At 39.2% G+C, this 17,994-nt stretch overlaps 1 protein-coding gene across 1 annotated transcript in view; it reads right to left on the bottom strand.

The window, feature by feature from the left end:
- LOC121933665 overlaps positions 1-17,358 on the bottom strand; it is a 39,031-nt gene extending 21,673 nt beyond the window's left edge. The window contains exons 1-11 of the mRNA XM_042473648.1: positions 17,260-17,358; positions 15,241-15,391; positions 14,740-14,898; positions 13,199-13,360; positions 11,957-12,127; positions 9,522-9,686; positions 8,389-8,550; positions 7,292-7,456; positions 5,951-6,115; positions 5,569-5,733; positions 3,647-3,814 (exon numbers count right to left, since the gene is read on the bottom strand). Coding sequence (XP_042329582.1) covers positions 3,647-3,814; positions 5,569-5,733; positions 5,951-6,115; positions 7,292-7,456; positions 8,389-8,550; positions 9,522-9,686; positions 11,957-12,127; positions 13,199-13,360; positions 14,740-14,898; positions 15,241-15,391; positions 17,260-17,301 — 1,675 coding nt within the window. The 5' untranslated portion in view covers positions 17,302-17,358. The remainder of the gene's footprint in view (positions 1-3,646; positions 3,815-5,568; positions 5,734-5,950; positions 6,116-7,291; positions 7,457-8,388; positions 8,551-9,521; positions 9,687-11,956; positions 12,128-13,198; positions 13,361-14,739; positions 14,899-15,240; positions 15,392-17,259) is intronic.
- Positions 17,359-17,994: the final 636 nt, after the last annotated feature.

Below are 17,994 nucleotides of genomic sequence, written 5' to 3'. Positions count from 1 at the left end.
CAGGAGGAAGGGTGTTGCATAAAGCCAAGGAGAGTAGATAACCATATGAATGAGTATTGGGATGTAGTATGGAAACAGAGAGGAAATATGACGAACTGGTCAAGGGCACCCTCATGAGGATTGGCGTTAGATAATGTTGAAATGCGTGTAATGTGCCAAGAAACCATTATGACCAGTCAGCTTAATTCATTGACTAAAACCCATACAATATTTGATTAACTGAGCAATAGCCTTATAAATAAAAACAGTCACCTTCTCTCTTGTTTATGTGTCCCTTCTGTTCTACTCACCATTGCATAATCTCCACTTCAAGCCAGTTTGGGAGTCTGGAGCAGTGGCACACCAGGCTTTTCCCTCATTTTGATCCACTGAAGTACAGCTTTCATACAATTTTCCTTTATAGGTGAAAGGAAATATACAGCCTGTCTCTGAATGGAAAAAAATGGAGCCAGAAAGACAAGTAAAATAAGCAGTTACATTCCAAAATTCCCAGACACCCTGAAAACTGTAGTTTGGAAATATACTTTATTTTCTGAATTCCTGTTTTGTTTATTGGTTGGTTTTTCATTTTAGATCAAGGTTGGTTCAAGCACTGAGAAGTTTTCCAGAAACTGCAATACGGTGGGTACTAGATGCAAACACACATGAATGTAGGAGGTGAGTGAATCCAGCTGTTTGCATTTAGACAGACAGAATCCTCTGTATTTAAATTGATCTTCCTAAATGTCTTTTAGCAGAAAATAATACGATTTTAAATGTATTTTAATACAATATTTTGAACTGAGAATTGTGTTGGAACATCCAGTAAGTGCAAAGTCTGTGGGCCAGAAAATTTCAATCAATGCAATAATCCATGATGTGTTGATTGGATCTGTTCATACTGGAGTTCACAAAGACTTGAATCCTCAGGCATCCCAGTATAAGGAGCAGATATACATATGTCCAAGGCAGCCACCTGAAGATAGTAATGGGTAGCAAGAAGGTTGCCATTTTAATATTCTCATAGCCCCTGGATGCTCTGGGAGTATGGGACATTGAAAAATTTTAAATGGTGGCTTCCCAGGCCTAGCCACTTAGTAGAGGGGCAATGAAGCTGGTGTCAGTGCTAGTGGATCTGTAACCCCTGCAGTTGCCTTTATAGGGTCCAGGTAAAGAATTTCTCCTTTTTGGTAAAACTGTGACAATTAAACAAGTTTTAAAAAATCAGACATAGGACTCTATCATACAGGAGGTTTTCTGTGAGTAAATCGCCATGAAATCATCATAAATTGTGAAAGAAACATGATTGGGCTTCACATCCCCACACACTTCTCTTGTCAGTAAATCATCATGGAGGTGTCAAGCTCACTTCTCCAGTGAGTAAAGCGTCCTTGGAGCCACCATTTGGTATTAATGGGATCTTCCATTATTACCAAATGGCGACTCTATGACAATTTATTGACAGGAGAAGTGAGCCCCGATGCCTCCATGACAATTTACTGATGGGAGAAGTGCATGGGGGTATGAACCCCGATCATGCTTCTTTCACAATTTATGATGATTTCATGCCTGTTTACTCACTGGAAGCCTCCTGTGTGATAAAGTCCAAAGTATAAGTCACCACTAGGTGGCAGCACAACATAGATGCTAGAGGAATAAACTACAGGTGCATGGAAAAAATCAGATCTATCATGACTCTTTTTATTGGGGGGGGGTTGAACTACTGGTAGTATTCTTCTCATCATTTCTATTTTTAAATGCTTGCGTTTCTGCACATCCACATTAACTCCATCTTTGCTGACCATGTTCAGCCACAGCTACTTTTCTTAGACTTTTGATTGAAAATAAACACAGAGAAATTAAATTCTCACTCATTCCTCTCTCCCACATTCAAATTTTGGTAGAATAAGGTGTAAAATGAACAAAAACAAAAAAATCTCAGCCAACCCTAGTATGTCAGAGTGGAGCAAGAACTGCCATTTACTAAGTCTCACCAATCAACTGAGAATGAATGTAGCCAAGCAAACTAGACACTGTGAGAAAATGATGTTGCAAGCCATCCAATATCAGATCTCTCCCAAAAAAAGATGTTGGTATAGGATTTTCATTGATAAAAACTGAAGAATAAGACCCAGAGAAAAGTAAATTCTCTCCCGTGCTAGTTTCTTACTTGTGATAGTACAAAGGAGCCATTTCTTGTCTATGTCATAGTTACTAGTAGTGGCACACCAGAGCTTCCCATCTCTTCGCCCATCTTCTGTGCAGCTGCTGTAATTCTTACCATTATAGATGAATGGAAAGACACACGTAGGTACTTCCTTACTTGTACCTGGTCCTGCAGGATGAGGAAGAAAGGATTATTGATGGACAACAACAATCCTCTGGTCTCGATACCATGTCTTCTTCTCCTCTTAAGCTAGTCCACCCAGTCCATCTTAGAGAAGAAACAGATAATTCACAGATACCTGCTTATCATCTAATGACTGCACCACCAAGTGGTGACTCCCATGTATGAGTGAATTATCATTACACCAAAGTAAAAGGTTTCCATATCACCTCCACTGCAATGCTAGTGTTAATCCACACATTCCATTGCAAACCTGGGGATATGCCAGTAATGTGGTAAAGCATACATTTTGCATGCATAAGGTCTCAGGTTCAGTTCTCAGTATCTCCAGGTTAAAAAAAAAACACATAGTATTAATTAATGAGAAAAATTTTTGTTGCAGACTATGGTGCAACACTGACCAGTCTAAGCAGAAAGTACTGGGCTAGAAGGATCAGAAATCTAACTCAGCACACGACGTATTATTTAGTTAGTTGGCTGGCCGATTAATTGACTGACAGATTTGTATTAGGTTTTTCTCCCAAAATTAGAATCCAAGGCAGTTTACAACATAGTTAATAATACAAGCACCAATAAAAGCACAAGAAGTTATAAATGTCACAGTACCATTAAATTAACAGTATTGTCTCATATGGATAAGGCGCAGCCATATGAGCAATATTGTTGGCATGAAATCAAGCAATGCACACTCATGTATGAAGTACACAAAGGTAACAGAATAGGAGTTGCTCATTATTTATTTCTGACATATTCCTATTTTTCACCCATGCAGGGAAGCATAAAGTCTATTAAAATTCAGATCATAACACATAAAACATAATAAACTTACACACAAAGACCTCCATCCAGAGTAACAGATTATATAAATAGTAACTGCATTTGCTATCACAATGATGGTATTTTGTTTCGCATTGTAATATCCAGGTGTATTTAGTAAGCATAAAGAAGTCACCACTCAATTACATCCACACAAGCAGAGAAGGCCCAACATAGCAGGTAGAAGAGACCTAGATGAGTAGAATGCAAGAAGTCCTGGTCCATTCTGATAGAGCATAGAGATAAGAACAATTCTTAGTAGTTTGTATAATGCTCTGTCTCCCCTTAAACACATAGGCACACAGTCATTCCAGCTGCAAACTCTTGTTGTTCTGATTGCCTGCTAGGGAGAGAATTGCAAACTGTTGAATTAAAAAACACATTTTAAAGATGTGGAGTAATGATGGGTCACTAACCCATTCAGAAACTTTCCAAGAATACATCCTGAGGCTTCCTCTAGTGACTCCATCCCCATTTCCTTCTGCTGGATTTTGACTCCCTCACCTGAATCCTCCTGACAGAACCTCCATTTCTTGTCGGTATCATAGTTGCTGCTTGTGGCACACCACAGCTTCCCATTGCTCTGCCCATCTGTAGTGCAGTTTGTGTAAATCCTGTCTTCATAGATGAATGGGAAGAAACAAGGTAGGCTCTTCACATTCGCATCAGGTCCTGAATTTTACATACATCAGAGAGGGAAAGCATAGTCTTTAAGGCAGCAACATTAATTCAGCTTTGTTACCCTATTTGCTCATTCTCAGAGACATATATTGTAGAAGTCACAGGAACTTAGGAAGCTGTCCTATACTGATTCAGACTGTTGATCTCTCTAGACCAGTATTGTTAACACTGACTGGTAATAATTGTCCATGAGGTTTCACCTTTTCCTAGCTTTACCTGTAAACACTCTGGATTGAAACAGGGACCTTTTGCAAAATGCTCATTCTGCTAATAAATTCTTGTATCTTTCATTATTTTTGCTTTAGATAAAGAGTTCTATTAATCTTTTTAATGTATAGTATTCTTCACCTTTTTATACATTATTATCATTACCATCACTTATTTATTTATATAGTGCCATCAGTGTATATGGAGCTTTATGAATAAAAGAACAACAACAAAAACCAGCTAGCCCTGCCAAAGGTGTACAACCCAAAACACATATGCAAACAAGGAGTTTACCATACTGGGAAAAAAGATGGGAGCATAACATAATGATCCTGTCAAATGTCATGCAATTTGGATTTTCCTGTGAATAAAAAGCGACACCACAATTCCTCTTTATTCACGGGGTAATTGTGGGATATTTGAAACATCGTGCGATAATCTTTGCCAAACTGTCCAATATTGACGGGAGGATCCCTCTATGCTCCCATCTTTTTCCCCATTCTGATAAACTCCAGAGAGAGAGAGAGAGAGTGGAGATTATTGTGCCACCAATTCCCACCGGGATAGATGTGTATTGTAACCATAGCAGACAGACATGGGGCTTATTGGACAGCCCCATGGCCAGGCCATAGACAGCCTGTATCAAATCTGGGCTTCTTCCACAGCTCCCATTCTTGAAAAGCTGCAAGAGATGTTTGGATTTGATACAGGCTGCCCACTGCCTAGCCACAAGGCTGTCCAATAAGATTCATCTGTTACAGTTACAACATGCATCTATCCCAGTGGGAACTGGCAGTGTGATAATCTCCAAAGAGGCAAAAAGAAAAAGGAATACAAATATAAAATTATGCAATACAATTGTAAAAACAAATTATCAAAATTATCAAAACACAAAGCAATATAATATAAAGCAAACATGCATATACATAACACCTCTCTAAACGCCTCTCTTTAGTTCAAGGGTTAGGGCTGTATAGGCTGCAGGTCACATGCAGTCCTGCCAGGCTTGAAGCCCTGGGGGATCCTCAGCATCTCCCACCACAAAAAAAAAATGCAACATAGTATTTTTAAAAAATTATTAATCTCCCATGCCATCCTTTTTCAGTTCATCTTACTTCCTGGTTGAAAACAGGTCTGACCTGGACTTACAATATCCTGGGGATGTTTTTTAAAAAATACATGGCAAAGTTGCCACTGTGACTCTTAGGAGATTTAGGAGGAGGCCTTTTCAATTAAAATTTGGGGCAGAGCAGGCATTTGCCCTCCAAGGTGCTGTGGGAAGTCAGTGCCACCCCTACCTACATCAACACCCTAGACATTGTTTTATTGCTGTGATATATGTTGTATATATGTTGTTGCATTCTTCACAACATTACAATTGCTAAAGCAGGTGTGGGCAAATGCTGTAGGTTGGGGACCTACAGCATTTGCCCACACCTGCTTTAGCAATAAAACAATGTATAGGGTGTTGTTTCCCATTGAAGATCAGAGCACTTGTATTTTTACTATTAAAAATGCATGCCTTTTTCTCCTCCCACCTGTGATATTACAATACATCCATTTCTTGTCCACATCATAGTTGCTGCTGGTGGCACACCAGAATTTCCCATCAATCATGCCTTCTGTTGTGCACACATCATAAGAGGTGCCATTGAAGATGAATGGAAAGATGCAAGATGGGCCTTCTACATTTGGGTCTGGACCTGATTGAAAAAAGCAGAGGTGGGGACAAGGATTTATGGACCACCCAGAACATAGACATGATTCTATATTAAAGTATGATATCATGAGAGATTAACAGCCATACATATTTCCTCTAGGGTGGAGGACATAAAATCCTAGTGGTAGGCAAGGAAACCAGCTAGGTGACCTTGGATGTATCACACACTCTCAGCCCCAAAAACCCTAGTGCTAGCCTACCTGTGACATTGCAATACACCCATTTTTTATCCACATCATAGCTGCTGGTGGTAGAACACCAGAATTTCCCATCACTCATGCCATCACTTGTGCACGTGCTGTAGGACTTGTCCTTGAAGGTAAAGGGGAAGATGCAAGATGGACTCTCCACCTCTGGAGCTGGCGCTGAATATTAAAAATAAAAAGAAGCCATGTACAAGGAAGATTGTATGGGTCATAGCAGGTGTCATTGTAGATAGAGGTTGGAAAAGTTGCTTTTTTGACTACAATTCCCAGAATCCCTCTGCAAGAGATGGCTGTGGAATCCTGGAAAATGAAGTCCAAAAAGTTCAAATTCTGGATTTTATTTACACAAGGAGGAGATATGAGATCAACAAATCCAAACCTTTACATACATCATTCAATTTTGCTGCTTACAAGCTCCCAAATATTTTTGCCCCATCACCATACTGCTACTGCTATCTCAACAAAGAAATCCCAGCTGGAGTCAAAACTGAAGGCCCCAAAGAAAAAAATTATATTGTGAAAAAGAGAGGAGGCACCGCTGCTGCCCTCTACTTTTCAACTACCTCTTTTAATTGAGGTCACTCATTTCCATTCAGCTCACTTCTTTAGTAAACTAAAGCCCTTTCTTGTGTTCTATCATGATGCTCCTCTACAAGGAGAATATGAAACTGAAGCATGCCCCCAGCAGCACACTCATTGCTTCCTCTGCTCCCTCAACACCTTTATGTTAAACTGGGAGGCTTATTGCTTGACAAAAGAAAGCCAACATGCAGTGAGAGAGAGGTGGCTTTCTCCTTGCCTTTTTGCATGCTGTTGTAGCATTTCCATTCTCCTTCCAGAGGGAGCTGGTCATAAAACCATGCCTTTTGCCAAATGGATTTTTCCACTGTGACAAAAGACACACTTTTATGACAGTCTCCCTTGGTAAGAGAAGGCATGCAGAAAGGTAAGGGGAAAGCTGCTTCTTCATGCTTCAGCTTTCTTTTGTCATGTGATAAGGCTCAGGGATTGCTTCAAAGGGATAAAGACTACACAGGCAAATGTTTGCATAATTCAGAAATTCTGCTCTCCCCCCCCCCGCCATTATAGAGGGGTTATGATCTTATGTTACACCTAAATGTGATCTATTGTTGACGTTTAGCTGTAGGAGACATGTTTTCAGAAAAGCAAAGAGGTCAAAAGCATGGATCTGCTTCCTGGTCCACATATAGAAGTCCTAAATCAGAAAAGAGGACTCAAAAAAGCTTCTATAACTTCACTCAAGCCATTGCCTTTAAAGTTAGGTCTTATTGGTGGCCATCGCTATTTCCTTCTCCTACCTCTTGACTCCTTTACCTGACTCTTGACAGAACTTCCCTTTGTTGTCCGCATCATAGCTGTCTGTGGTGGCACACCACAGTCTCCTGTCTCTCCGACCATCGGGTGTGCAGTTGTTGTAAAGGTTTCCCTTGTAGAAGAATGGAAAGAAACAAGGTGGCTTTTCCATAACCTCACCAGGTCCTGTTGTTTGTTGGGGGGAGGGGGGAATTATGTTATTATTGTAAATATTACAAGCACATGTCATTTATTAAACTATTTTCTTTGTGCAATCATTAGCAATATTATTCCAGTTGATGACAATTTACATTATTTAATTAGGAATTACTTGTATTTCCTTAGAATTTTGCTCTTTCTTACAGGATCCTGAACCAGGGATGTTATCCTTCACTAAGTTCTTGAAGGCAGCAATGAGTAATTTTAGCAACTTCCTTTCTATTGTGAGAAGTCTTTTTAAAAAGTCTTTTGAAGTCTACTTCCAGTGTGGAGCTTATTCAGAGAAAAATTCATACATTGCTGTTTTGCACAGAAAACAGCATTTTCTGCACAGAGAATAATATCTCAACACTGAAATATCAATTCCTGTGTGGAAATTGTTGTTTCCTTAGCAGAAAATGCTGTTTTCTGTAAAAATAAAACATGTGTGAACTTTCTGCAGAATAAATCCTGCATTATATTAGTTTCTCCACAGGAAACTGTATTTTCTGCACAAGAATAGATATTTCTGCATTGAAATATTGTTTTTCACACATAAAATGCTGTTTCCCTTGTAAAACAACTACATGCAAATTTTGCACAGAATAAGTCCTGAAGTGCAAAAATTCTTGTCCCAGGATTCTTCTTATCAAGTTTCTCAACACTCAAAACATTTTTGGAATATTTCCAAATATTCTTTCCATCCCTAGAGGCTCAACCTCAGAGAAAGGCAATGACAAATACCATCTGAACTAATCATACAAAGAAAACCCCATTATAAGTTCACATTAGGAAACAATTCTGAAACAACTTGAACACACAACTTGTCATTAATTCACAACTATTTACTTCTAGGCTCTGTTTCCAAAAGATGCACTACTTTTCAACCAAGTTTCTTCCTCTTTCCCCTTTCTCCTTACCTAAAGGTTCACAATATGTCCACTGCAAGTCTGCATTATAGTTTGTGGTGAGAGAACACCAGGGCTTCTTGCCCACCATTCCATCTGTTGTGCATGAGAGATAGCTCTTCTGGTTGTAGATGAAAGGAAACACACAAAAGTTCTTGGGGTTTGCATCTGGTCCTGAGTAGAGAAGGACAGTCAGAGTTCATGGAGGCCAAAGATAACAAGAAGCCAGTCATGCATAAGTAGTCAGCTATGGACTAGAACTAAGGGTCACAGTGCTTTCTTGGTTGGATTCATTGAGTATATAATGGAGCAGCCATGACATCCACATCTACTATATGGCACAGACTGGGGGACCATTCATAGCATTTGATCATAGCAGTAGATCCCACTTTAACTCCAATGACAATATCCTATCAAATCCTAGTTCAAAACCTTATAGTATGAGAAGGCAGTAGTGCCTTCTGGCAGAGAATTCTAAATGTTCTTCCCTTAACTGCAAATTTCAGGATTCCATGGGATCCTGTTAGTACTATAATAGTGTAGTATGAATGGCTCATTTCTCCACTTTCTCATGCTGAATGACTCCACAGTCAATCAGAAGCTTGCCACCAGACTCTGGTAGGTCCCTTCAGAACACATTCCTCCCTATCAAATAATTGTAAGAGCCACCATGGATCTCATTCAGGAAAAAGATTGGATATTAATTAATTAATTAATTAATTAATTAATCTTGCCCTTCAAAAAAATGGCCCAAGCTAATAAAAATACAATTGGTAAACAGTTTTGATAATTCTGTTGCCTATCCCTCTCCATGATGCTAGGGACAATTTCACAGTTGCATAAAATTAAAAAATATATGCAATTACATGAAGAAGCAATGGGATACAAATGTAGAAACAGAATCCTGTTGCTTAGTCCCAACTAGGAAAAGCACCCTGGATCATTTGCTAAATGGTGAATCAATATCTAAGTAAATCTGATTCATTCAATGGGTCTATTTCAGTCAGGACTAACAATACGTTTCTGGCAGTACACTTATTCCTTTCTCACTTCATTCTATCCACAACCCATTTCATTCTAACTTTTCAGTAATTATGGACTCCCTTCCTCCTAAATTAAAGGAAAAGCATTTGCTACTTTCTTACCTGTGACATTGCAGTACACCCATTTCCTATCCACATCATAGTTGTTGGAGTTGGCACACCACAGTTTCCCATCACTCATGCCTTCTGTTGTGCATGTATTGTAGGAAACACCCTTGTAGATAAATGGGAAGACACAAAGTGGATTCTCTACCATTGGACCTGTTTCTGTATTTTAAAATGAAAAAGATGCTGGAAATAAAGTTTTATGGGTTACCCATAGTTGTGCTACCTATAGACATGGAAGCTGTCATATTGGATTCTATACAGAGATAACATAGTACCACCAGATGTCAAACAGCACAAACAACATGCAAGGAATCATGGAAGTTGTTGCTAGGGTCCCATTCCTTACAGAATTTCAATTTCTTCTCAACATCATAGTTTATGGTATTATCGCACCACAACTTTCCTTTGCTCTGCCCATCTGTGGCACAGTTCGTGTAAATCCTGCCTTCATAGATGAAGGAATATTTACCACAATCTTATTAGGTCCTGAGGTTTTTTTAATAACAAAAAATATTAAAAGCCAAGACAGAAAGATAATTATTTCTTCATAAATATTTTGGTGTAGATATTTTGCACCTCAAGTTCCCAAACACAAATATTATTGGAAGGTTTACAAGGTCCACCATAAAGTAGCCAAGAACTTTGTTGTCTCTTTCAAACAAGAACAAAACAGCAACAAGAAAAGCCCGGCTCCACATAAATACATCTAGAACTAGTGCCACCTAGGGAAATAAATTTTCATGTATTTTATTCTTGCATACAAGAATCTTTAGGCCATACATTCCAAGTTTTGTACACAAGAAGAGAAACTTAAAGTTGTAGAGGAAAGGAAAAACGCACAGTTCCTTAGGATCTATATATTTCCCTCTTAAGCTGAGGAAGGAAAGCAAAGACCAAGGCATATTGGCATGGCCAGCATGAAGCATAATGTTTTCTAGTGCAGAGGTTAGGCTTATATGTGCTCCAATTTCTTTCAATCATTTAAAAAAATCAAAGGTGTCTCATACATCTCACAAGCATCTCTTGCATTGTGAACAATTTGCATTCTGTGTCATGTCACAAATTCAATTCCTGGTCCTAGATCCCATTAGATATTTTCCTCTCTAGACACAAAAGCATATTGTCAAAGTATAAGATAGGGTAAATAACAAAGATGGAGTAATGGGCATGAGCCATGCACATTAACATTGCTATGACACTGGGCAACTCATAACCATTTCCTGTATTGCTATGTACTGTATATGCATTATCCTACTTGAGAGTATGTATTTTCCCTGGAAAATGATTAACCATCCATTATGAAGCCAAGCCCTCCCTCCAGTCCATCTGCCTTGGTCCAGGCCTTGGAGGTAGAGAGGAACTGCTGGACCTCTTACCCTTTCCCTCCACCACTCCCTTCTCCTTCTGTGTCATGTCTTTTTAGATTGTAAGCCCAAGGGCAGGGAACTGTCTAACTAAAAAGATTGTATGTACAGCGCTGTGTAAATTTACAGTGATTCATAAATAAAGGTTAATAATAATAATAATATAGAGATGTTAGAGGAATTCAGTCATTGTAATTCCAATATGGTAAGATGAAATTCATATATATTGCCAATGGATTGAGCAGAATTTCAGGCCGAAACAGACTGAAAGAGCCAGATGTGCACAGCGGCAACAACATGCCAAAACAAAACCTTATTTAAATGTGTACTTAAATGTGAATAGTCACACAGATTTATTTCTATGGAGCAATACATGAAAGGACATTGAATAGGAGCACATTGATTTGCTCATCCTTACGGTCAACTGATCATCTGTGAGAGTAACCAGAAGTTTTGTCTTCTACTACCTGTATGGCATATTCCAGACCATTTCTGCTTCTGCCCTTCTAGACATTCTTGTGATGAAGATCCAATTTGTCATCATGCAGTTTCCTTCAAACGTGAACCCATTCAAACTCTTTTTCAGCCAGAATCTTCCTCTATCTGAAAATCTATAGAGTAATCCTCCTCAAATACTAGTGGACTATATTGTTTCACAGGATTCTATTGAATGAGCTTACTTTTTTTGAGTTCCAACTAAAATAAACACTTTGATCAATATTTCTGAAACATTCACAGACTTATAACTTTAGTATTTCTAAATTTTAGATCCAGTGTAGAAATATTTTATAATTTTAGTTCCAAAATACTTGGGGCCTAAGAGTAAGTTCATACATGAATTAGCATTTGCTGATTTCTTGCCATTTCATCAGGACTAGGCCAAACAAATAAGAAACAGTACATCATCAATGCAGAAACATTTTACACCTGTTCCCCTCCATACCACTTTGCATTCCCATTTGATAATAGGTGGTGGAAACTTGTCTGAAACAGTTTCGTTGCTGTTCATTCTGGACCCCACTCCTTTTTAAATCTGCAAAAACAATTCTTCTGCTCCCCTCCTACCTGTGACATTACAAGGCATCCATTTCTTGTCCACATCATAGTTGCTGGTAGTGGCACACCAGAGTGTCCCATTACTCATCCCCTCACGTGTGCACATGCTGTATGACTTGCCTTTGTAGATAAAGGGGAAGATGCAAGATGGACTCTTCACCTCTGGCTCTGGCCTCGAATCTTAAAAAGAAGGCACATATATATGATTTGTGTATAAAACAGAAGGAGATATCATTTTGCATTACTCAAAGATACCATGACAGTACAAGCAATAGCTCCTAATATAAGATCTATGGAAGATGAATTCTCAAATCCAAACATTTATGTACCCTTATCCTATCTCCTTTTGGTGGCACCCCAAAACATTTCATTTATCCTCCCATCTGTAGTGCCACTGAGATAAACTGTATCCTTATAAAGGTTGGGGCCATACTGGGCCTTTTCAGCAGCTCCCCTGGCCTTGGGCAATGGACACATGGAACCCAGAAGGTGGCTAGCCACCCAACCCCAGCCTTCAAAGTCCCATGTGGCCATTGCTATGCAGTCGCTGCCACCCACCCACCTTCCGAGTCCCGCATGGCCATTGCCATATACTATCCCAATGGATGATAACCCCCTCTGGAATGTCACCTGATGTGTCTGTACCACCGGAACCGCCCACCCCAGTTATGCCACTGGCTTAGAGTGGCATGAGGTTTTATTTTTATTTTTAACATGATCAATGAGGTTATATTGTTTTAATCTTGTTTTAATTGTACTGTTATTTAATTCTTTGTTTCACTTTTCTATAAATAATGTTTTAATTACATCTTGCTTTTTACATGCTGCAGCCTGCCTTGGGTCATGCATAAGGAGGAAGGTGGGATATAAATCAGATCAAGTAAATAGTAAACCTTTGCACTTTTGGCACCTGAATCATAAAAAAAAAAAACACATTAGCATCCATTCTATTAGGTGGAAGGTATGAGAAATTCTTTGGAAGTTTGTAATCTTCTCTTATCTTGTTGGCAGTAGTGGTGATTACCTTTTAGTTATTTATTCAGCCAACTCACAACACCACCTCGTGGTAGCAAGTAAACCTTCCTCTGGCCAACCCCTTCGCAAATCAGAATTCCCACATGCAAATAAAGTTCCATATTGGAAGGCACAGACCTATTGTCACAACATCTTGGACTTGACAATGAAAGCCAAAACAGCATTCTGCCTCTCTTACCACAGAGATTATTCCAAACTCTCTCCACTATCTCCTACCTGAAGGTTCACAGTATGTCCATTGCAAATCAGCATCATAGTTGTCAGTAAGAGAGCACCAGGGCTTCTTGTTAGAAATCCCATCTGTCGTGCATGATGAGTAGGATTTATGGTTATAGATGAAAGGAAATGCACAGGGTCCTTTGGGATTGGCATCTAGTCCTAAACAGAGTGGAGTAAAAGACAGAGACATTCACACAGTCTTAGAAAAACAGCACTATGAGAAGAAAGAGAGATAGTGGATAGGATGTTGAGCTAAGTTGCTGAATCCCATCTCCAAAATTAATTCAGTAGGCATGCAGTTTAGCTTCCCACAGTTTATCTCCTTTATCACTTCTCTTCTCAAGTGAGCAGAGAACCAGTAAGGTAGAATGATTTGAATGTTGGACTAGAACTCCAGGAGACAAGGATTTGAATCCCTGCTTAGTCATGGATACCCTAAGAAGTAATACTTTCTCGTCCTCAAAAGAAGGCAATGGCAAACCTCCTCTGAATAAATCATGACAAGAAAACCCAATAACACTGCCATAGTTCATAGAATCATGGAGCTGGAAGGAGTCTTAGCAAGTCCAACCCCCAGCTGAATGCAGAATCTCCAGCTACAGTACCTAAGTGGGTAGCTATCTGGGCTCTTTTTGAAGACTGGAGAACCCACCACCTCTCTAGGCAACCACTGTCAATAAATTTAATAAAAATCTACCATCCTGCAACTTAAAACCATTAGATCTGGTAAAACCATTAGACCTGGTCCTCCTCTCTGGGGCAGCAGAGAACAGATCTGCACCCTCCTCTCTGTGATATTTAAAGAGTGCAATTGTGCCACCTCTCACTCTTCTCTTTATCAAACTGAACATGTCCAGCTCCTTCAACATTTCCTTGTATTATTTGTGCTCCATACCTCTTATCTTCTTTGTTACCCTTCTCAGAACCTGCTCCAACTTGTCTATATCTTTCTTAAAATGTGGCACCCAGAAGTACTCCAGTGAGGAATATAGTGGGGATATTATTTCCCTTAATTTGGAAACTGTGCTTCTATTAATGTAGGCTAAAATAGCATTCACTCTCTTTGCTCCAGCATCACATGCATAGACCAAACCTTAGGCCATATTCCTCATCCCACTGACATGGAAACCACCAGCTGTGGCTGCACACTCTTCTTTTTTTAATCCTTTATTGCAGTTCTCCCTTCCTCTCTGGTTGCCTCTGTATCTACACCTAAGCTAGAAAAAGTTTGCCCTCTCAGAGATTTCTGAACTGCACCTTCCATCACCATTTGCCATTAGCTTTGATGGCTAGGGCTGATGGGAGTTGCAATCCAATAACATCTAAAGGGCACATTTCTCCCACCCACGACATAAAGATTATGCTACAGAGCTTCATCCTACAGTTGTGCTCATTTATGGATGACTTCATTTTGTCTTAATGATTTTTTTAAGTAATGTTCCAAGGTCCAGATTTCTATATGTACATTTATCCACTGTTTCTTCCTTTCTAGAGTACCGGTAATTACAGAAGTCATCATTCACCACCAGTTCTCTTACTGGTGTCAGCACAGTAGCTCCATTTATCATCCCTGTCGTAGTTTCTTGTGGTGGCACACCAGAATCCTCCTTTCTCCTCTTCAGTACAGGTGTAATATGTACGGTTCTTGTAGATGAAGGGGAAAATACAGGGTTTACCTCCTGAGTTTCCTCCATGCTCTGAATAAATGGAGAATAACGGTTTCAGTAAAGAGAGAAGTGAATATGTATAACAGTAGGCTTAAAAAGTAGATATGTTACAATTTGTGTGTACTTACTCCAATCCATTGACAAACCCCTTGACTTCTTTAATTATTCTAATATATAGTAATTCTAGAATTTATCAAGTAAGCATACTTGTAGAAATGACAAACAGAAGCTAATGCCTAGTCTTCTTTATGGTGCCAGTTCTGTATGAACTGGACACAATCTTGCTCAGCAGTAATGGGCAAGTTATAAAGACATCATACACATGGTTATGCATTGCTTACACAGTATATTTTTAGCACAGTTCTGACCTACCTACCTTGGACAGAACAGTGCTTCCATTGGCCATCCTCATCATAGTTGGCAGTTGTACCACACCACAGTTGCTCATCAATAGCCCCATCCTTGGTACATGATGAGTACAATTTCCCATCAAAAACAAAGGGGAAGACACAAGATGGAAAATCTGAAAAGAAAGAGTGGGAAATTAGGGATGAAATTAATGTGGGATAAGCCAGGAATAAGGGCACCATGAAATGTCTGAAATTCTACTAATCTGCTGTTGGGTGGTGATAGAGAATAGGATAGGAAAGACCCAATTCAACCCTGTTTCTCTTCCTCATCAATTAAGAAATGAAATTCAAGCATTTTAGACAATAACTCTGCAGCTCTCCCTGTTGGGTAAGGTTTTGGAATTATATGAGCATCATCCACTTGCATACACTCTTCTCAATTCAACCCATGATGTGCTTAGAGAAATTTTCTCCTGTTTGCATGTATTACCTTTCCTGAAAGTTACAAGAACTGTGGAGGCCACAAGCTCTCTCTTGCTATCTATTATCTATCAGTTGTTTGGTAGGTTGTTTCTCAAGATGTACAATTTCAACAAAACTTTAATATCCCTTCAGCTGCATCCCAGCACTGTAGTCAGATGTGGCTCTTTTCCCTTGAGTCATGGACCAGTAAAAGCTCTGTTAATATCTGCCACAAGAGTGGAGTTTCCCTTTACTTGAAATAAGGAACCCTCTGCTTGGATAACACTTCCTAAGGATAGCAGACCCAATACAATCAAGCAGATGTGAGAAATCAATAACTTCAAATGAACTAATGAAACCTGTAACATATACAGTTTCAACTATAGTAAACATATATATTTAAAAGAAAGGTAACCTATAGTATAAATTAAATGTGCATTAGAAAATCCAAGGTAGGTTGATTTTTCAGCTGAAATGTATTAAGCTGATTTCAAATCCATTTATTTTATTTAGTTTATTACATATCTTTCCCATATTCCAGCCCACACCTGCCACACAACGTATGGTAAAAGGCAACCATCACAACACTCTGATTTTTCTCCACCCTTATCGATATGAGGCCACTGAAATCAATTGAGCTTCTTGTGTTTCATTTATTTCTGATTCGTTTTAATGGGTCTGTTCAAGAATTACTGAGTTTGCTTCCAGTACTGTATAGACTGTGCTCAATAAAACAGGTCCTTACAATAGTTTTAAAAACCTTATCCACCCAACCATTTTCTAAAACCATTTCCTAAACCTACTTCAGCAGCATAAAAATGATGAACAGTGTCCTTCCCACCTTTCATCAAAACTTTAGCAAAGTAAATAGAAGTTGAATTTCATTGGCTGAGTGTAAAAAGACAAAACAAACTGGAAAGAAATTAGAAGAGTCTCTCAGGAGAAAAAAAGGCAAACCAAATTCCAAAGAGTAACTTTGATGAACAAACAGAAATTCAAACTGAAACTATCAATAGCTAAACATTCTAAAACCTGAGTGGATGGACAAGCCCACCAGTTTTGGTTTTTCCCAGATTTGAATTGCTTTTTAAAACATAAATCAAGTTCTTTCTACCCTATGTATGAAGACATGTTCAAAGGCTGGTATCCTAAATGACACTTTCACCCAACCCTATGGGAACTCCAGGTCATACCAATAATATTTTTTTCATTCTCCTGCCATAGACCAACCAGGTACAAGCTTGGGGTCACCTCATGAGTGCATAAGCCTTAAGGAAAACATATCCAGCCCCCCCCCCCTCCATTGTTGTTTTCTGAAGTCATCGCCTAAAAATCTAAGACCCTCCTTTGGCATTAATGTTACCTTTGCCATCTGCGTGGGTTTGTTGGAAATTGCAGACAAATGTCAGGAGAGCTAGGAAACCAAACATCTCACTTTAGCTTGCTAGTAAGTCTGTAGGATATGAATGATTACATGTTCCCCTTGCTATATAATCTCTGCTTGGCCTCTCCCCACATCACTTTCCCAGCTCAAGTGAACATTTCCTTCATCCTGGAGGAACCACAGCAAAAATGTTACCTCCTTTTTCTCTCCAGGAGAGCTGCCATGGCTGGTTGCCATTTTCTTCCAAAGCTAGCAGGTCACCACAGCCTGGTGGTTGTGTATGGAATGGTGGGAAGGACTGAGCTTTCTGAATTTTCCACTGGTTACTGTGAAACATTCTTTAATTAGCTTTTACCAACCATAGCTTGGACTCCAGCACTTATTATAATAAGCCACAGTAACCCATAGTTAGTGGTGAGGGGAGTTGTGGTTCAAAAACAGCAGGGGGATTGAGACTGGTCATGGAAGTTCTGGGCAGATTCCATTTCCCTAAGATCTACCTTTTACTCTTCCAGGGCCATTATGTGATGCCAAGCATCCTACGTTTTATGTCATTAAACTGAGTTATACTGCTGTATACAAGATTATCTAAATAATGCCACTTCATCTTTGAATAACTACAGCTATCTGTAGACATGATGACACTTGAGTAAAGATTATTCTTCTGAGTATTTCAGAAAGACAGGGCAAAGACCCCTTGTTAGTGGGAAAGCAAATCTGCTCTGGGTTTCAGTCTGAATTTTTAAAGGAGCTACCCAAAATTCTAGAGATTAAGAGTCTCTCAGAAGGAAAGTGGCAACCCAAATTCAGCAGAAACTTGGATGAATAAACAGGAATTCAAACTCTGCACCATGAATAGTTCCTTTGAAGTTCTGACAAAAACCAAGAGTAGATTCACTGCCCCACTGATATGGAAGCCAGCAGCCTCCA

This window comes from Sceloporus undulatus, chromosome 6, assembly GCF_019175285.1.
Source record: "Sceloporus undulatus isolate JIND9_A2432 ecotype Alabama chromosome 6, SceUnd_v1.1, whole genome shotgun sequence".
NCBI lineage: Eukaryota > Metazoa > Chordata > Lepidosauria > Squamata > Phrynosomatidae > Sceloporus > Sceloporus undulatus.
Note: the sequence above shows the minus strand (reverse complement) of the source record. Positions and strands in the feature narration are given on the sequence as shown.